General features: G+C 42.1%; 2 protein-coding genes across 3 annotated transcripts in view; one reads left to right on the plus strand and one right to left on the minus strand.

Annotated features, from left to right (window-relative positions):
• Positions 1 to 1,324: 1,324 nt before the first annotated feature.
• LOC143731148 (uncharacterized) lies at positions 1,325 to 6,324 on the plus strand. Its single transcript, XM_077221805.1, has 4 exons — positions 1,325 to 1,430; positions 1,645 to 1,782; positions 2,718 to 2,806; positions 5,399 to 6,324. The coding sequence occupies exons 1-4, from the start codon at positions 1,325 to 1,327 to the stop codon at positions 5,723 to 5,725; spliced, it is 660 nt and encodes a 219-aa protein (XP_077077920.1). The 3' UTR covers positions 5,726 to 6,324.
• A 1,713-nt stretch (positions 6,325 to 8,037) lies between these two features.
• The window catches only part of sf3a2 (splicing factor 3a, subunit 2), a 35,317-nt gene continuing 22,232 nt past the window's right edge, over positions 8,038 to 21,122 (minus strand). For both annotated transcript variants that reach the window (XM_077222206.1, XM_077222205.1), the window contains exons 6-8: positions 20,008 to 20,148; positions 19,605 to 19,673; positions 8,038 to 8,468 (exon numbers count right to left, since the gene is read on the minus strand). In XM_077222206.1, coding sequence (XP_077078321.1) covers positions 8,205 to 8,468; positions 19,605 to 19,673; positions 20,008 to 20,148 — 474 coding nt within the window. In that variant the 3' untranslated portion in view covers positions 8,038 to 8,204. The remainder of the gene's footprint in view (positions 8,469 to 19,604; positions 19,674 to 20,007; positions 20,149 to 21,122) is intronic.

Below are 21,122 nucleotides of genomic sequence, written 5' to 3' on the forward strand. Positions count from 1 at the left end.
TCCACCCGTGTTCTCAGGTCAACGTCAGGCTCAGGCCATGGCGGTGGGGGAAGCTCAGCGACGTGTCCCTTTTCCATTAAGGTTGTGGATAACTGAGACGCTGTCGGCTGTGCTGGCGATAGGTTGTCTCCTTTAGCTTTACTGAGATCGACTCTAAGGGACTGAGCCTCCTGAACTAATTCTCTGACTTCTGCACGGACTTCTCTCAACTCCCTTAAGTCAGCCTGTAAAGCTTGATGTGTCTGCATTAGTTGTGCATGCTCCTGGCGCAAATGCTGTCGCTCACTGTCATGTGCAGAGGTAGTGAAATCAGCTGCCGAAGGTGACGAGAAGGATCGCTGAGGAAATACAACAGGCTGTGGAGGCATATAACTCGAGGACATGATCTGTGAGCCACCAGAACATACCAGGTCACCACCAGGGGCAATGGCGTAAGGCTGGAAGGATGGGGGAGGAGTCCGATGGACAGGTGCCTCCCAGGTGGGTTGTACATCATGCTCAGCGACAGGTCTGCCTCGGGTATAGTGTACCTCATACTGCTGTAGGTAAGCTGGAGGACGAGTATGGCGCTTAGGGCGAGTTCCTCCAATCATCTCCTCATCAGAGTCCATAACTTCAGAAGGGAATACTCTATCCGGCTCGAAGGACCAATTTTTTGGAGAGGCTGTGGGCTGTTAGGTTCTGATTAGGTGACGGATGAGTAAACCCTTCTGGGTGCCGATAAGAGCACAAATAATGAGGAGACAGGTGATCAGATTAATTCTTTGTATTGGAGTAGATGAATGGGCCACAAAGGTATATTCAATGATGTACATAGTCTGAAAGATAAATACAATAAAGAGAATGAATAAACTAAATATATAATAAGCATTCACTGTTACATAATGAAAAATAATTATTCCTAATATGCATCATTGACGTTTCTCTACTCAACATCCAGTTAAATGAACAGAAACAAGGTATTCCACAGGGAAATACATGCTGTAAGCGACCATTTGTCATCAATAACATACAATGCCCATATATGGATAACATCATGGCTCATATGAAGAGCATTCAAACAAACATGACGCTAATCAGTAGTCTGGTATTATAACATCTTAACAGACCAACATCACCTCATTAATTACCCATAACACTGATATGTAGCTTAATAAAGAATGAATAACACTTTAAATAATATTACCGATCTGAATAACACAGAACGATCTCTACAGGACATGTCCGGACATGCACGTATGTCACAGACGCATAACTCTGTTCAGATTACGTTTAACACAATTATAATCAAATTGACTTACTTTGTAGGTCAGTTACTAACATCATGATATTACAGCTGCAGCAATCCCCACGAACGAAGGAATCAACAACTCTGACAGCTCGCACAGATCACACATACACAGCAGATAGCGGCAGCGCAACTAACTACTGTACACTGCTCGACATATTACCATGACTACGGTTTCAGAATAAAAGTCCCGACTGAATGAGCCTTTAATACATGAAAGTTTTGCGAGGGAAGAAGCTGTCTCATATTTAAGGAGTTCCGTAATATTAGCATGTTAGCTCATATCAACTTTAATTAGGTTTAGATTAAAATGTACCTATATCTGTGTATGATCACGTCTCTATTGTCCTGTCCAGCAGCGTCGTTACGCAAAGCATTGTCCATCCAGAACCTGACCCAGATCGAGACGCCGTGGGAAGGAGTGACGCTGAACAGATGTTTGATCGTGGCCGTAACGATCCTCCTGCTGACCTCCGGGTTACAGAGAATACACGGCAAGTGATCTTATTCATGACCCTGGATCACAACACCAATCACAAGTCACACGGGTATATTTGTGGCAATAGCCAAGAATACATTGTATGGGTCAAAATTATCGATTTTTCTTTTATGCCAAAAATCATTAGGATATTAAGTAAAGATCATGTTCCATGAAGATGTTTTGTAAATTTCCTACCGTAAATATATAAAACCTTTATTTTTGTGAGTGAATGCAGCACAATCCCGAACAGAAATGCACAACTTCAAAGGTGATTTTCTCATGTTTTTTTGTTTTTGTTTTTTTTGCACCCTCAGATTCCAGATTTTCAAATAGGCTAGTTGTATCTCGGCCAAATATTGTCCTATCCTAACAAAAGCATATTTTATTCAGCTTTCAGATGATGTATAAATCTCAATTTAAAAAAACTGACCCGTTTCGTAGTCTAGGGTCAAATTTCATATTCATAAAAGTAAAATAAATAATTCTAAACCTTGTCTGAAGGTCTTTATGGCTGATTTTCATTTGAATATTGAGTCTCTCCAATGTATTGATAACAAAAAATGTATAAATACAATCTTATTCGCCAAAACGTTGAAGCTTCTTGAATTTTGAAATTGCATGCTGTACTAATTTATGATTTATTTGTTTATTTCCATTTAAATCAATAGTATATATATATTGCCTATATTGTTTCACTTTTTCTTTTCTTTTTTATGTATTGTAAACCTAATTTCTTTCTAGTTATTATCTTTTTGGATGTCTTCTTATAGTTGTTAATGTTTCATGTTTGTCTAAATGTCTAATAAATAAATAAATACAATTTTAAAAACACGGCAAGTGTACTAATGTAAAAAAAAAAAAAAGTGTACTAATGTCAACCACAGCCCCAAATAATCTCACCTAAATGTCTTCGTCGGATGATGATTGACAGATGTTTTCTCCTCACAGAGGCAGTCAGAGGCCGTAAGGATGAAAAGCTCACGGCACTGAATGAGAGACACAATCTGATTAAAAGATGGAAAATAACACCAAATGAGGTGAGAACACAAAATACACAAGGTATAAAGACGCAGGCTTGCATAATAAAGTGTCTCATAAAGTGTTGTTTTCTGTGTAAAGTAGTAATGGTCGCTTTCGAAACAGATACGAATCTTTTGTTTTGAATCGGTGGTTCGCAGGTTGAATCGAGTCACGTGATTCAGCTAACGAGACTTCGTTACGTCATACTGTTATCGAAACATTTCAAAATCCCGATGACGGTACGTTTCAATCAATCTATTGAATTTTAACACTTTTGCATCTATGATACAAAAAGGACAATAATTGCTTCTAATTTAACTAAGCCCTGCCTAGGACTACAAATTAATAAAACACAATAGAGTCTTAATATTTAATGGTAATTATTTGTAGATGAAAACATTGGAAATTTGTTTGTAAAATGTGTCATTATTTATACATGTTTGGGCTGAGTTTCCATTGCATTTGCAGTGTTTTTACACCAACCTGTGGTGTTTTCCAACATTCAAAACAGTGACTCATTTTACGAATGAACTGTTTCATTTGATTCATAACTTCAAAGAGCTTCGTTTCTCCCATAATAACGAATGACATCTTTGACCGCTGTCTCGTGAAAAAAAGCGCAACTCCTGTTAAAAGGGATTGACTTTTTTCTTTTCTTTCTTTTTTAAAAAAATGCGTCATGCTGCTTTTTTTTTGTTTTGTTTTTTGCCTTGCGTCTCTCGAATACTTGATCCTGATTGGTCAACCGCTGAATATCAGCCAGCACTACATTCATGTGTCCCGTATCACTCCGCAGACTCACGCCTTTTTCTTTCTTTCATACAACTAGCGCCATCTTGCGTCTCAATTTATTAATGTAGTAAAAATGATCTCAGAACATAGTATTAATATTACTTTAGCATTACAGGTCCTTCTCAAAAAATTAGCATATTGTGATAAAGTTAATTATTTTCCATAATGTAATGATAAAAATTAAACTTTCATATATTTTAGATTCATTGCACACCAACTGAAATATTTCAGGTCTTTTATTGTTTTAATACTGATGATTTTGGCATACAGCTCATGAAAACCCAAAAGTCCTATCTCAAAAAATTAGCATATCATGAAAAGGGTCTCTAAACAAGCTATTAACCTAATCATCTGAATCAACTAATTAATTATAAACACCTGGAAAAGATTCCTGAGGCTTTTAAAAACTCCCAGCCTGTTTCATTACTCAAAACCGCAATCATGGGTAAGACTGCCGACCTGACTGCTGTCCAGAAGGCCATCATTGACAACCTCAAGCAAGAGGGTAAGACACAGAAAGAAATTTCTGAACAAATAGGCTGTTCCCAGAGTGCTGTATCAAGGCACCTCAGTGGGAAGTCTGTGGGAAGGAAAAAGTGTGGCAAAAAACGCTGCACAACGAGAAGAGGTGACCGGACCCTGAGGAAGATTGTGGAGAAGGACCGATTCCAGACCTTGGGGGACCTGCGGAAGCAGTGGACTGAGTCTGGAGTAGAAACATCCAGAGCCACCGTGCACAGGCGTGTGCAGGAAATGGGCTACAGGTGCCGCATTCCCCAGGTCAAGCCACTTTTGAACCAGAAACAGCGGCAGAAGCGCCTGACCTGGGCTACAGAGAAGCAGCACTGGACTGTTGCTCAGTTTTGCATGTCATTCGGAAATCAAGGTGCCAGAGTCTGGAGGAAGACTGGGGAGAAGGAAATGCCAAAATGCCTGAAGTCCAGTGTCAAGTACCCACAGTCAGTGATGGTCTGGGGTGCCATGTCAGCTGCTGGTGTTGATCCACTGTGTTTTATCAAGGGCAGGGTCAATGCAGCTAGCTATCAGGAGATTTTGGAGCACTTCATGCTTCCATCTGCTGAAAAGCTTTATGGAGATGAAGATTTCATTTTTCAGCACGACCTGGCACCTGCTCACAGTGCCAAAACCACTGGTAAATGGTTTACTGACCATGGTAATACTGTGCTCAATTGGCCTGCCAACTCTCCTGACCTGAACCCCATAGAGAATCTGTTGGATATTGTGAAGAGAAAGTTGAGAGACGCAAGACCCAACACTCTGGATGAGCTTAAGGCCGCTATCGAAGCATCCTGGGCCTCCATAACACCTCAGCAGTGCCACAGGCTGATTGCCTCCATGCCACGCCGCATTGAAGCAGTCATTTCTGCAAAAGGATTCCCGACCAAGTATTGACTATTGTGTGCATAACTGAACATAATTATTTGAAGGTTGACTTTTTTTTTTGTATTAAAAACACTTCTTTTGTATTAAAAACACTTCTTTTATTGGTCGGATGAAATATGCTAATTTTTTGAGACAGGAATTTTGGGTTTTCATGAGCTGTATGCCAAAATCATCAGTATTAAAACAATAAAAGACCTGAAATATTTCAGTTGGTGTGCAATGAATCTAAAATATATGAAAGTTTAATTTTTATCATTACATTATGGAAAATAATGAACTTTATCACAATATGCTAATTTTTTGAGAAGGACCTGTATATATATATATTAGATAGAGAGAGAGATAGATATAGATCACAGAACAATATCTGTGTGTATAATAATAATCATTCACCTCTGAATTGATACTCGTAGCCGGACACTTCCTTATGGGACGTGTTGTTCTGGTGGATTGACGATGATGACGACGAAGGCTCTGGCAAATCCAAGAGAGCGAGTCGTGAAAGATCCAGGAGCCTCAGACACCGGGCCCTTACCGACCCCCGGCTCCTGAAGAGGAGAGGAACACACTTCCCTGAGCGCAGAGCGAGAGGACGACGAGAAGAGGAGATTACAGAGAGACTGACGAGACGCAAACAAGAAGAGATGAAAGTCAAGAAGAAGGGAGAGGAAGAAAAGGAGGAGGTGAAGAAACTGAAGAAACCAGCAAAAGAGAGCAAGAAAAAAGAGTCAAAGCCGTGATGTCATGATGCCAGACAGTGCTTAAGAAAATGTGCTTTATTGACATGAAAATGCTAAATAATCATAACGCTGATTATCTTTAGCGAAGCTGTCTTTTGATTCACACATTCACTTTTACAGTCAAACCTAGATTTATTCAGACATTTCTCACATTATCACAGTTTATTCGCTTTAGTTTAGAAATTTTTTATAAAATATGACTCAGAGTTATTAAATCAGTTGATATTTGACTGGTTTTCGCCGTCCTTCTGTTAGACTCTCAAACATGAATTATGTTGAATATCTGTCAGCTGTTAAATTTAACTACACAATTAGATAATACCAGTTTAGCGCAAACAATTACCAAGCAATGCTTCATGTTGTTCAGTCTGTGGTGTAAAAAGGTGCATTAGTTATTAAAGAAAAAACACTTCAGCAAAACATGATCAGCTCAAAGTTTCTGAATCATTGTTGGTCCTAAATTTGTATAAATGTCACTGGTAGTCTCTGTATGAAGAACATTTGTGTATAATATGCCACAGTTTACTGTATTTTGCCCTCCTCACTTACATAAATGAACTATAGTGTCCTGCACACACTAGTAAACAAAATGTGAAAAATGATATCTGGTGTCTGAATAATTTTTGATTTGATTGTATATCCACACATTATGGCCTGGACTGATGATAAACTGTATAATTTGGTGCTTTCTGTTTTTGCTTTGTAAAATATTGATGGTCCAGCCATTAACCCCTTCAGCAAAACCCACATCATCTTCTGCTAGAGGATATTACGTTTCAGATACTTCTGAAATTATTCATTACTTTGTTTTAAGATCAATAACTTAAAGTAACAAGAAATAATACTTTAAGTATAACAGTTTCCATTGGATGTTTAATTCTGTATTGAGCAAAAGTAACGCTTTATAAATAGTGTTTTTCACTTGAACCACTGCCATTTTCTGTTCTAACAATATTGTCACTGGTGTTTAAGTTAAAGTCCCCCTAAGTTATCCCTCAAAACGCATCTTTGATTACCAATATGACATATTTAAAAGTTTTTTCCTTGAAAAAAAAGTCGTCATGCCTTAGCATATCTTGAATGTAACTCGACACCCTTGCCTAATTTAGTATTCACGGTTCTATGAATATGCAAATGAGCCCCGCCCCCACTCACTCAGCTCAGAGATCCACTCATTGACGATCACACGTTGATCTGATTGGTTACAAGGTAGTTTGTGACGTCAGAAACACCTGCGATTTCAAAGCGTGTTTTTGAGACTGTCTTTGGTTCACTCAAAGCCCGTCTACCGAGAGCCTGTTCACTCCATATTAAGTCCTATAGTACCGAATTTTGGTTGTAGTTCCACCAGAGTTCCACTGGGGGCGATTGTCCGAGTGCAAAATGAATGGGAGTTAGACGATAAATTTGTCTCTTTCACCCAATTGCCGTTGAGAAATCTCAGATTTTATTGTAGATTTTGCAAGTTCAACATGGGTTATAGGTTGAAAGTTGAATGAACGAGTACTTATGTGCTTTCGATTTCTTACAGGTTGAGTTGTTGTTGCCCATTACACGCTAGCATTCTGCTAATGAACGCTGATTGGTCAGTGAAGGACTGGTTACAACCAGAGATACCACTTGATGGCTAATCAATTCCCCAGACAAAATTAAGCCCCGCCCACATTTGCTTTTGTTCATTTTTATGTCAAAACCATAGACTGTAAAAAAAAAATAGACGTAGTGTGTGTGATGTTACCCGTAGGTTTCTGAAGAGCATTTTTCAAGCCCATTTTTTTTTGTTTTTAAACATTTTCTTAAATTTACAAAGTGAAATACACAATTTTAATTCCTTATCCAAATTATTCAATAGATTTAGATTTTCTATTTTGCATGCGTTTTCTTCAGTTGCAGCGCGTTAAGCTCTCGGCCACCGTAAAGAAAAGACTAGAGCAACTTCTGTTTGAACTTCTGCCTTGCATGGCTGACACCGCCGTCGGTGTATGAATGAGTGAGTGAATGGGTGAATGCGAGGCAATATGTAAAGCGCTTTGGTGGCCATTGGGTCTGTTAAAGCGCTATATAAATGCAGTCCATTTACCATTTTAAAAAAAAAGCATAAAAATAACATTTAGACATGGTCAATCACTGGACAAGAGCAGTGAGATTGTGATCTCAGTACAACCTCAGTATAAATTCACAAATCTACATTCTTTTAATCTACATATTACTAATAAACGTAGGTAATTTTGTGATCCAGGGTCACATTTGTTCTTGTTTGGGAAGCGTTTCACCAGAATACGTCAAAACAGGGAAGAAAAGACTAGTGCAACTTCTGTTTCATGTTGACTTTAATAATAAAAAAACATAAAAATAATAGTCAATCATTGGACATGAGCAGTGAGATTGTGACCTCAGATGTACAAAACTACATATTTTGAGGGTTAAGCACATGAAACGCTGGTTTACAATCGTGTCCACGTAATAAACCGGAAGCGGTTCACATATTGTGCATGCCGTCGGAGGGCAGCGGGGGCCTGAGGTGGGGGGGCAGGGGCATCTGCGGGGGCATGTGGTGCGGGTGGGGGGCTCCGGGGGGCAGGGGGGGCATTCCCGGGATCCCTCCGGGTGGAGGAGGCATGGAGTCGCTGAGGGATCGAGGCCCGAGGCCCGTGATCAGAGACGGGGGCCGCTTCACGCCCACCGACGGGCCCTGAGGAGCCGCCAGAGCCTTCTCCATCTTAAAGTGGAACTGCAGGAAAAACTGGAAGACAAGGAGGAGGAGAGGGTGTGCTTTTAGGAAATAGAGATGGTTGGCTGGTGTTTTAACAGCGTGCAAACACTTTAAGAAATTTCATGGCAAGTAATAAGTAAAATAAATAAATAAATAAATAAATACATTTAAAAAAAGTAGGTCCTATTCTTATGGAAGCTTGTTTCCGCCACAGAATGAAAAATAAAACAAGTAATTGCGACTTTTTATCTTACAATTCTGACTTTTTTTCTCACAATTGCGAGTTTACATCTCGCAATTCTGACTTTATTTCTCAGAATTGCGAGATATAAAGTCAGAATTGTGTGAAATAAAGTCGCAATTGAGTGTTATAAAGTCAGAATTGCGTGAAATAAAGTCGCAATTGACCCTTCGCAGGGAGCTTGATTGACAGGTGATCTGACCAATCATACTTCGCCATCCGCCATTTTGTCCGACAAAGCAGTCAGGTGAGTTAGTAGATTAACATGGAAGGATTTGAACTTGAAAAACTGAATATACTGACGCCTTTCCGCGGTTAAAACAACATTCCTTCTGATGTTCATTCATGTTATTTGATGCTATAAATGAACTAGAAGGAAGAGATGATCGGTTCACGAGCAGCTTTAACTGAGGCTCTACAGCGATCTGTCACGACACATTAAAGAGCCACAAAACGGTATTTATTGTTTAAATTTCTTTTTAAAAATGACCAAATTTGAAAGGTGAGACTGTTAAAATATGTTTCATATCAAAAGTACCCGAAAAGTAACCTGGTCTGTCCTGTCTGTCAGCGTGTTGTGAGTCTCCTCACTGATCCGCGATGTATTTTTCACTGTGTGAGAACATGGTGTGTGCGTGAGAGCGGCGTAGCTTGTCGGACATAGCGACAGTAACTAAGGGGGGCGGGTCTTTGCGAAGGGTCAATTGCTTGAAATAAAGCCGCAATTGAGTGTTATAAAGTCAGAATTGCGAGACAAAGTCACAATTGCAGTTTATTAAGTCAGAATTGCGAGAAATAGTCAAAATTATGAGATATAAAGTCAGAATTGCGTGAAATAAAGTCGCAATTGAGTGTTATAAAGTCAGAATTGTGAGATATAAAGTCAGAATTATGAGATATAAACTTGCAATTGCGAGAAATATACTTGAAATTCTGACTTTTTCTCAGAATTGCATGTTTATATCAATTCTAACATATTTTCTCAGAATTGTGCGATATAAACTTGCAATTGCGTGTTATAAAGTCAGAATTGTGAGATATAAACTATTCTGAGGGGAAAAAAGTCAGTCTTTTTTTTAAATAGAATTGGATTTTATAACTCACAACTGCGAGTTTATATCGCACAATTGTGAGAAAATATGTTAGAATTGATATAAACATGCAATTCTGAGAAAATTTGTCAGAATTGCGTGATATAAAGTCGGAATTGCGAGGAAAAAAAAGTCAAAATTGTTAGTTTTTTTCTCTCGCAATTCTGACTTTACAACACGCAATTGAGACTTTTTTCACGCAATTTTGACTTTACAAGACGCAATTGAGACTATTTCACGCAATTATGACTTTATATCTCAATTCTGACTTTACAACACTCAATTGAGACTTTATTTCACGCAATTCTGACTTTATTTCACACAATTGTGACTTTATTTCACGCAATTCTGACTTTATTTCACACAATTCTGACTATTTCACACAATTCTGACTTTATTTCACACAATTGTGACTTTATTTCACACAATTCTGACTTTATTTCACACAATTCTGACTTTATTTCACACAATTCTGACTTTATTTCACACAATTCTGACTTTATTTCACGCAATTCTGACTTTATTTCACACAATTCTGACTTTATATCTCAATTCTGACTTTATATCTCACAATTCTGAGAAATAAAGTCAGAATTAACTTTAACATTTTTTATTCTGTGGCAGAAACAAGCTTCTGTATATTCTGCTATTTTCCATGTTCATGAAAAAAAACTCAATATCAGTGTCAGTGTTTCTAGAAGAGAAGGAGAGATTGTGTATTGAGCAAATAGAGATGGTTGGCTGGTTGGTTTTAACGGCGTGCAAACACTAAGAAATTTCATGGCGAGTAACTACTCGGTTACTCACGTAACCTCAGTTCCCTGAGTTAGGGAACGAGTATTGCGTAGCTATACGCAGTGGGGGGGAAACTCCTTTTCCTCGATTTACTGAAGCCTTTATGTAAAGCGCATTTGCAGCTGCACAGCTAGAACATGAGCGTCTGGCTCGCTCATAGGCTGCGCTGCGGCAACTGCACATCCAATGGCGCAGGCGCCTCTGACGTGCAACCAATGAGATCACTCTGCGTCATACACGTCAGGGCCCGCCAAGGGGGCGTGACCTCAGTCTATAATAGTCCCCGAATTCGCCATTATAGCAGGTTTAACGACTGAAGCGACAACTTGCCATGTTACTATAGTGCGGCTGGCTACGCAATACTCGTTCCCTAACTCAGGGAACTGAGGTTACGTGAGTAACCGAGTAGTTCCCTTTCGAACGGTCACTTCGTATTGCGTAGCTATACGCAGTGGGGACGCCATGCAAAACGCCGCACTGAGTAACTGGCTGCCACTGCAACTCAGGCCCCTGAGCATACAGAACAAGCCATAACCGCATAATTATGTATAAATAGACCAGACACCGTCAGGTCTAAAATAGTACACATCAGTTAGAAATAACCCAACATACTACACCAATGAACCCAGACACTGTCGGGGTTATTGGTATATGAACATATAACCAGTCAAGTGGGTTTATATATGAAATTATAACCGGCCAAAGCAGGTTTTATATATGTATGGAATATAACCGGCAAAAGCGGGTTTTATATATGTCATATAACCGGCCAAAGCGGGTTTTATATATATGTAAATATAACCGGCAACAGCGGGTTTATGCATGAATACAACCAGCCAGCAGCGGGTTTTATATATATATGTGAATGTGATAGTGCACAGTAATATATGACAAGACCAGCCACCGACGGGTCTTAATCATACCGAAAGCACCTTCGCCTGCAGGGAAGGCACTTCCCTATTATAGAAACTCATAAATGTGGAAGGCGAGGACCAGCCGGCCGCATCACAAATATCACTAATGGGAATGCCAGATGACCAAGCCCATGACGAGACATACCTCTGGTCGTATGGGCCTTGATACCTATAGGGCAAACTTGACCCGCTGCGGTATAAGCCATAGAAATAGCATCCACTATCCATCTAGACAGTCTTTGCTTAGTGACTGGATCCCCCTTGGATCTACCACCAAAGCAGACAAAAAGCTGTTCTGATTGTCTAAAAGACGCAGAAAGCTCCCGATAGATTCTCAGCGCTCAGACAGGGCAGAGAAGATTAACCTCTCCATCCTCTGCAGAAGGAGGGAGGGCTGATAATGTCACCACCTGTGCTCTGAACAGTGTTGAGAGCACTTTAGGAACGTAACCATGTCTGGGCTTGAGGATGACTCTGGAGTCATCTGGACCCAACTCCAAACATGCAGGGCTCACAGAGAGCGCCTGCAGATCTCCCACTCGTTTGATAGATGCCAACGCCATAAGGAGAGCGGTCTTCAGCGAGAGGGTTTTTAGATCAACCGATTGGAGCGGTTCGAAAGGCGGACCTTTCAGAGCCCCCAGGACCGTGGAGAGGTCCAGAGGCGGCACAGACGGAGGCCTGGAGGGGTTCATTCTCCTCGCACCTTTCAGGAATCTTACGACCAGGTCGTTTCTTCCCAGTGACTGGCCAGCCGTCAGAACATGATGTGCTGCTATGGCTGCCACATACACTTTGAGCGTGGACGGGGAGCAACCCGCGTCCAGCAGCTCCTGTAAGAATGAGCGAACCACTGATATCACACATGACTCTGGGTCAGCCTGATTTTTCGAGCACCAGCTGGAAAAACCTGACCATTTTGAAGCATACAGGCGCCGAGTCGACGGGGCCCTGGCTTCAGATATAGTGCTTAAAACCTTCTCAGGAAGGTCCTTGGGTACCCGTTGAGGGGCCAAACATGAAGGGCCCATAAATCGGGTCTCGGATGCCACAATGTCCCGTTCACCTGTGTGAGGAGGTCTTTCCTCAGTGGGACAGGCCATGGGATTGTGTCCGATAACTGAACTAGTTCCGGGAACCACGATCTGGTTTTCCAGAGAGGGGCCACCAGAAGGACTGGGCACCCGCTCTCTCTGACCCGTTTGATGACTTGTGGAATCATCGAGACGGGGGGGGGGGGAAGGCATAAAAGGGACGGTTGGGCCAGACATGGGCCAGCGCATCCCTGTTCTTCGAGAAGAACAATTTGCAGTGGGTGTTGATTCTCGAGGCGAAAAGGTCGATTTCGGCCTCGCCAAACACCTTCCATATTAGACTGACCGTCTGTGGGTTCAGGGACCACTCGCCGAGGGGAGTGTTGTCCCATGAAAGCATATTCGCGCCCACATTCTGGACGCCCGGGATATGCGCTGCTCTCAGAGAGCTCAGGTTGGTTTGTGCCCATATAGAGGAGGTCTCTCGCCATCGCATGCAGGTTCCCTGACCTGATGCCCCCCTGGCGATTCATGTAGGCCACCACTGACGTATTGTCTGTGCGGACTAAGACGTAGTGACCTCTGAGGTTCGACAGAAATGCCTTCAGGGCCAACCCAACTGCTTTCATCTCCAGACAGTTGATATGTAAGCTCTGCTCCGTGCTCGACCAGAGGCCGGATGCATGCATGCCCTCGTGCAGCGCTCCCCAACCCAGGTTGGACGCATCTGTAAGAACCACTTTCCTCCTGGAAATTGTTCCCATTGTCACCCCCTCGTGGTGCCAGTTCTGAGCCCGCCAGGGAATCAGGGTTCTTAAACAACCGTGATTCACCATAACGCGCAAGCTGCCTGACTGCCATGCATGAGTTGGCCCACAGCGTTTCAGCCAATGCTGCATCGGGCGCATTGCTTTTTGAAACATTGATTGTGAAACCCAGGCATTTTAGATGGCCGAGAATCAAATCCCTGTGAGCTAATAGCTCGATTCTCGACTGTGCCCCCACCAGCCAGTCGTCGAGATAATTTAACATGCGCACTCCCTGAAATCTCAGAGGAGAAAGCGCTGCATCCATACACTTCGTGAATGTACGGGGTGCCAACGATAGACCGATCGGCAGAACGGTGTATTGATAAGCCCGGCCCTCGAAGGCGAATCTCAAGAATGGCCTGTGACGAGGATTTATTTGAATGTGAAAGTAAGCATCTTTCAGATCCATTGTGACAAACCAATCCCCCGGACGCACTTGCGCGAGGATATGTTTGATAGTTAACAATTTGAACGGCCGTCTCATGAGAGCTTTGTTCAAATGTCTCAAATCTAGAATGGGTCTGAGACCGCCGTCTTTTTTCGGAATCAGAAAATAGCGGCTGTAAAAACCCATATTTTTTAGCGCGGGGGGGACTAATTCTATCGCCCCTTTTGCTAATAGATTTTGTACTTCGGTGCGAAGCACGTGACCCACGTTGCTTCTCACCGAAGTCTCGAGAACCGCCTGAAATTCTGGGGGTCTGCGAGCGAATTGGAGCGAGTAACCTCGCTTTATAGTGTTTATGACCCAACTCGACACATCGGGGATAGCTTGCCAGGCTAGAACCCGTGTGGCTAGGGCTTGACACACTGATTGGGGCTGGTCGCCTAACGTAGGGGGACCTGATACCCTTATATTGTGATTTGTGCACACATTGAGTATTGGACTGACTGTACAAGCATTTGCGTGTGGGGAAGTCAGTGTTACAACGGGGGAGGGGCCACCTAGTGAAGGGGGACCGTGAACCCATATATTGTGATTTGTGCACACATTGAATGTTGGACTGACTGCACAAGCATTTGCGTGTGGGGAAGTCAGTGTTACAACAGGGGAGGGACCGCCTAGTGAAGGGGAACCGTGAACCCATGTGTTGTGCTTGTGAAACTGATAGCTAACATTTTGAACGGCCGTCTCATGAGAGCTTTGTTCAAATGTCTCAGATCTAGAGTGGGTCTGAGGCCGCCGTCATTTTTCGGAATTAGAAAATAGCGGCTGTAAAAACCCGTATGTTTTAGCACAGGGGGGACTAATTCTATCACCCCTTTTGCTAATGAATTCTGTACATCGGTGCGAAGCATGTGACCCACGTTGCTTCTCACCGAAGTCTCGAGAACCGCCTGAAACTTTGGGGGTCTGCGAGCGAATTGGAGCGAGTTGCCTCGCTTTATAGCGTTTATAACTCAACTCGACACATCGGGGATAGCTTGCCAGGCTATAACCCGTGTGGCTAGGGCTTGACACACTGATTGGGACGGGCCGCCTAACATAGGGGGACCTGATGCCCTTATATTGTGATTTTTGCACACATTGAGTGTTGGACTGACTGTACAAGCATTTGCGCGTGGGGAAGTCAGTGTTACAACAGGGGAGGGGCCGCCTAGTGAAGGGGGACCGTGAACCCATATATTGTGATTTGTGCACACATTGAATGTTGGACTGACTGCACAAGCATTTGCGTGTGGGGAAGTCAGTGTTAAAACAGGGGAGGGGCCGCCTAGTGAAGGGGGACCGTGAACCCATATATTGTGATTTGTGCACACATTGAATGTTGGACTGACTGCACAAGCATTTGCGTGTGGGGAAGTCAGTGTTAAAACAGGGGAGGGGCCGCCTAGTGAAGGGGGACCGTGAACCCATATATTGTGATTTGTGCACACATTGAATGTTGGACTGACTGCACAAGCATTTGCGTGTGGGGAAGTCAGTGTTACAACAAGGGAGGGGCCGCCTAGTGAAGGGGGACCGTGAACCCATGTGTTGTGCTCGTGTGCTTTATTTGGGTCGCCGTGAAAACGGCGTTTGTTTGCAAAGACGCGCTCACTGCTGCGGGCCTGTTTACAATAATAAAATCCCCAGCCGCCTGAACTGTACAGGGGGCTGTGGGAAGTTTTGCTGGCTTCTTTGAGGGTGGTCCGGCAAGCGCGGGACACGTGCCCTCTCTTTCCTTTGCGTGCTAGGACGGCTTTGGCGGGAAGCGTTCGGCATCAGCCGCAGGGCGGGGCTGAGAGGCCTGTTTCGCGGGCTTTGCTGGTCGGCGCCAGCTAGCACGGTTAGTTCCACTCGAGCTCGAGGTCCGCGACGGCCTGTGTTAGGATCCGAAGCATTTCAGCGTCGGAGTTAGTCCTGCCTCGCTGGGTCCGCCGAAAGAGACGAGGCCCGCCACGGGGTGGTGGGGGGGCGCTGATCTCCCTCGAACGGGACCGGAGATGACTGAGCTGGAGTGAGTGAAGCACGCGGGGACGTGGCCGGCGTGCATTCACAAACGTCCGTGCTCTCTGGATGCCGTTGGCTGCGGCGCTTCTTCTTCCTCGGCTGAAGTAGGGCCGGAGAAGGGAGCGCGGGTGATGCGGCGCCGCCGTCTCGAGAGAGAGCTAACGTTAGCCGAGTTCGCAGCACGGAGATAGGCATGCACGCGCAGGCCGCACATCCGCCGACAGAGAGTGCATTCTCTGCGTGGTAGAGTCCCAGGCATGAAATGCAGCTCGCGTGTTCGTAGGCCTCGCATAACACGAGGCATATGGAACAAAGCTGATACAGATATAAACACATAATAAACAGATATTGAAAAGGATATCGCCGGATAGCCACAGGAGAGACGGCGTCAGGAGAAACACGGTTGAGATGTGTAGTCTGCTGAACTGTAGCTCGCTCAGGCTGAAGGCTTGTTCGACGGCGAAGGCTCAATAAATGGTCAGAGACGTGAAGTTTGTCGCTGAAGGAGTAAAATCTGCTATAATGGCGAATTCGGGGACTATTATAGACTGAGGTCACGCCCCCTTGGCGGGCCCTGACGTGTATGACGCAGAGTGATCTCATTGGTTGCACGTCAGAGGCGCCTGCGCCATTGGATGTGCAGTTGCCGCAGCGCAGCCTATGAGCGAGCCAGACGCTCATGTTCTAGCTGTGCAGCTGCAAATGCGCTTTACATAAAGGCTTCAGTAAATCGAGGAAAAGGAGTTTCCCCCCCACTGCGTATAGCTACGCAATACGAAGTGACCGTTCGAAAGGGAACAAGTAAAAAAAAAGTCTATTTTAAAGGTTTTTTCCCATGTTCTCTTTTGTGTAATGTTGCTGTTTGAGCATGATAAAGCTCTGAGTGTTTCTCTATATCAGTGTCACTTGCTGCATTTTCTTTACAGATTTAGTTTTAACGGCGTGCCAGCTAACACTTTAGAAGAAATTTCATGGCAAGTAACAAGTAAAAAAAAAAGTAGGTCATTATTCTGCTATTTTACATGTTCATCTTTTGTGTTTCAGCATGAAAAAACATCTTAAAGTGGAACGGCAGGAAAAACAGGAAGAGGAGGAGAGGTCGTGCATTTAGGAAATAGAGATGGTTGGCCAGTGTTTTAATGGCATGCAAACACTATAAGAAATTTCTAGGGATGCACCGATATGAACATTTTGGCCGATACCGATAACCGATAATTCTTTACATTTGAAAGCCGATAACTGATATATTGGCCGATAAATCTAAATTAAAAAAATGTATATACTTTGATAGCCTGTATACATAAACAAAAGGCTCACCATTAAAAGCCTTGTCTCAAACACTTTTAACATAAATCAAACATATACAATACAGTACAGCCTAGTTTGAACCAGTGTAAGATTCCTTAACTTTTAAAATTAATTTTACACTCCTATGGGCAACTTTCTTTATTAAAAAAATGGTAACACTTTATAATACGGTTTAATTTTGTTAGCATTAGTTAGCATGAACCAACAATTTCATAAGACATTTTTAAGAAAGTTGTATCTGTTAACATTAGTCAATGCACTGTGAACTAACATGAACACAAACATTTTATTAACTACTATAACAAAGGCTATTGCTCTCTGTTAGTTAATGCATTAACAAATGAGACCTTATTGTAAAGTGTTATCAAAAAATCTATTGCCTAACAAAAAATAAAATACCTAAATAATGCAAACAAGTCATTGGATAACATTGGGCTGCATATAAAGAAACAAAATGGATCAATAAAATGGAATCGCCTCTGCACGGACAATAAGGAAATTATTTTTATCAAACCATATCGTTGATGAAAATAATACGAGAACAAAATAATGGTAGTTATTAATTATAACACAATGTTTTTGAAAAAAATTAAAAAATTTTAATATTACAGTGATAGTAAAAATTTTTAATAGCTTAGTTACTGTTTCAAATGACATTGCTGTGTGAGCTGCACGCGCTGAAGCTGAAGGGAACGAACGTTAAACCAAATCGCTTTGCTAGAAGGTTAATCAACTCAACGGTTGCTGAAGAATGCAAACCCAAAGAATTTACAAATTTATTACAATAGTGAATACAATTATAATTATATGACAGTCCCAATCATAGCTTTTAATGTTTTGCATTGTTGTTCAATCTGCGCATGCTTAAGCTGAAGAGAACGAGCACCGGGAAACTGAAGAACTTTTCTAGCTGGCTGTTTAAATCCACGAAACGCATCATATGTGAGATTAATCAGATATTTATTTTACATCAACTTTATATTACGACTTATCTGCACAAAATGACGTGAATGCACAATCGAACTTGTGCTGGTCACAATGTTGTAGTAATCCCTGTTCTGGACGCGCTATTCCCACAACAACGCGCTGAAACACGGCAACTAAACCCAGAGAATTCACAACGTTTTATTACGATAGTGTTCTCATTATAATGGCATGTATATGACAGTCCCAATTATAGTTAGGAATGTGCATTGCTGTTTGAGCTTCGCGCACGCTAAATAGGCTATAAAGATGATCACCGGTACAATGAAGCGCTACTGCATCGTTCATTAACTCAACCAAACGCATCCTATATTAGATTAATAATATAGGATAATATATATAATTATATATAATATATATAATAATACAGATATATATACACAAAATAAACATATTACAACTTACAATGGCACAGAATGCTGCGAATGCTCAAGAGAACTTGACTATGCTTGTCATGAAGGCTTAACTCCATAGATGCGCTCTTTCCAAAACAACGCGCTCGTCGCGCTGAAACACTGGCGAACAAGAATTCACAACATTCTTTTACAGGCGTTTTTATTATAATGTTATGAAGCCTATGTGACAGATTTGTGCTGCACATGTTGCACTGAACTGTATCTTCCTTTTCGAAGTGAATCCAATCATTCAGAACCATCATGGCGAACAGCGTGCATCTCTCAACTGAAGTAAATAATCTATTATCTATCGGCTTTGATATATCGGCCAAATTTTCTTATCGGATCGATAACGATAACATCAAAAAAGACCATTTATCGGCCGATATCGATATGTGGTCGATATATCGTGCATCCCTAGAAATTTCATAGCGAGTAATAAGTAAAAAAAAAAAAAAAAAAAAAATACTGTCCTATTCTGCTGTTTTAACGGCGTGCCAGCTAACACTTTAGAATAAATTTCATGGCTTCAGGTTTAAAAAAAAGAGAAAAAAGTAGGTGCTATTCTGCTTTTTAGTGTGTAATGTTGCTGTTTGATCATGAAAACGCTCCAGTTATTCTTTATATCAGTGTTTCTGAACTCCTGAAACGCCTCCATTGTATCTTGAGTTTCTTCCGGGAACGAACATCAAAATATTCCTCATTATAATAATTCATGCGCAGAATAAAGGGGCGGGGCCTGGTTGAGTTAGTTAGTAGTGTGTTAAACTGGTGGTTATGGTAAGGGGCGGGACATTTCCCAAACACACTCGAAGCGCTCGACCAATCACAACACACTGATCCAGCCGACCAATCAGAGCACAGTGTGCTTTTCAGGAGGAGGGGCTTCATAGAGACAGGAAGTAAACAGAGCGTTACTGACAGACTGGGAAGAGAGGAGCCGCAACAATGGAGAATATGAGGAAAATAATCAACATGCATGCAGGAAAAGTGTTTGCCGAGTAATATAATTCCCTAAGAGAACTTAAACCATAACAACTTAATAAAATATGGTTAAGAGATACTGGACTCTGGCATGAGGAAAAAAGCGATGGATCTTTATTTGATAAGAACGTCAAAACTCTTTGATCTTCCAAATTATATTTTTCCATCCATTCTCACCTGTTTCGTTTCCCTATTCCAATGCGTCCAAAAGCGCGTCTCGGCTTTATCGATCTCTCGACTGGGCACCTGAAAACATGACAGGAGCCACAACAAAAACTCATGTTAAATTCTGTTTTTAAAACACGTCTAGATGAATTATTATTTAAATGCCTTTGTGTGTCTTGTTAAACACATTGCTGCATAAATCTAATGCACTTTTATTTGGTCATTAAGTTAGATTAAACTACAGTAGTCAACATTTGAAGTAAATCAAAAAACAGTTAATCAAAGACAAGAACGGATATTGTTCAAAATTCATGTATAACTTTGATGAAATGGGTTTTTTTGATGCACTTCAAATGTTGACGACTGTAGTTTCACTATCCCGTGTGTCACAAGACAGATGTTGTATTGGACAGACCTTGAATGCGATGGTTTCATACGGCTCAGCGGCGAACAGCAGATACTGCCAGCGACGGTCTGGAGGCTCGATTCTCTGTTCATACGCGGACATGAAGCGATGCCTCGGCCCGATGCCTTCTGCGATCTCTGGGTAATCAATCTGAAAAACAAGGACCCGGTTTTGACATCAATAAAGGTTTGCAGGCGCAAAACATTAAAGGTGCAGTGTGTCATTTCTAGCGGCATCTAGTGGTGAGGTTGTGAATTGCACCCAACAGAAGTTACGCTGGCCGACAGGAAGTGATGTCATCATCTGAGACAGCAGAGAGTAACAATGAGGTTTCTTTACAAAGATAAATTAGGAAATTATGTTTTCCAAATTATTCAGTAAAACGATATGTTATTGCGTATATTATTGTCACTTGTTCATCGTGTCAGTGTTTTTTTTTTTACTTTAGCAGCTTTTTTGCACGAAGAACAACATAGTGACGAAACGCATTTGTCCGTTCAGGGCCACCGTAGAAACATGTGGATGTAAGGAGACCCGCGGTGTGTGTAGAAACGGCTCATTCTAAGCTAATAAACACATAACGCTTCATTAAGTAAGGTCTTTTTCAGGGCTGCAACAACTAATCGATAAAATCGATTATAATCGATTATGAAAATCGTTGTCAACGAATGTCATTATCGATTAGTTGGTCTGCTTACGTCACGGGGAGCGTTTACTGGTACGCACACACACGCAAGGTCTCTCTCCCTCAGGCGCTCTGCCGAGCGCGCGCGCTACACGGTTTGGAGCAGTCGCTTCTGTCTCGCATGCGCGCTCTTGCTTGCGAGCTCTAGATTTCGGGAGTTTGAACTTATTCGCGGGCATCAGGGAGCCGCAATCAATATGCGGGAGACTCCCGGGACTTCCGGGATGTCTGTATTTTGTCTCGAGCATCAGGTTGCGCAATCAGTTCGCTCGCAACGTAAGTGATGGATTAAAATAGCGCTACCACAGAAATAGGTTAAATTAAAACGGTCTTTACAAAGCGAAGCACTAAATATAAAGGCAGTTAATAACAGCAGCAGTAAAATATTGTTTTTTAGTCACTGTACTCAGTGGTTTTCAGCGAATGCTTGTGCACTAAT

The sequence above is a fragment of the Siphateles boraxobius genome, unplaced genomic scaffold (assembly GCF_051911475.1).
Source record: "Siphateles boraxobius isolate OS27281-9 unplaced genomic scaffold, OSU_SipBor_1 86, whole genome shotgun sequence".
NCBI lineage: Eukaryota > Metazoa > Chordata > Actinopteri > Cypriniformes > Leuciscidae > Siphateles > Siphateles boraxobius.

Bases quoted from the DNA above. Each gene is read 5' to 3' on its own strand.
- LOC143731148 (XM_077221805.1), top strand. From the start codon at position 1,325: ATGATATTACAGCTGCAGCAATCCCCACGAACGAAGGAATCAACAACT. The intron at 1,431-1,644 runs GTACACTGCTCG...TGTCCTGTCCAG, and splicing joins CGGCAGCGCAACTAACTACT to CAGCGTCGTTACGCAAAGCA. The intron at 1,783-2,717 runs GCAAGTGATCTT...TTCTCCTCACAG, and splicing joins CGGGTTACAGAGAATACACG to AGGCAGTCAGAGGCCGTAAG.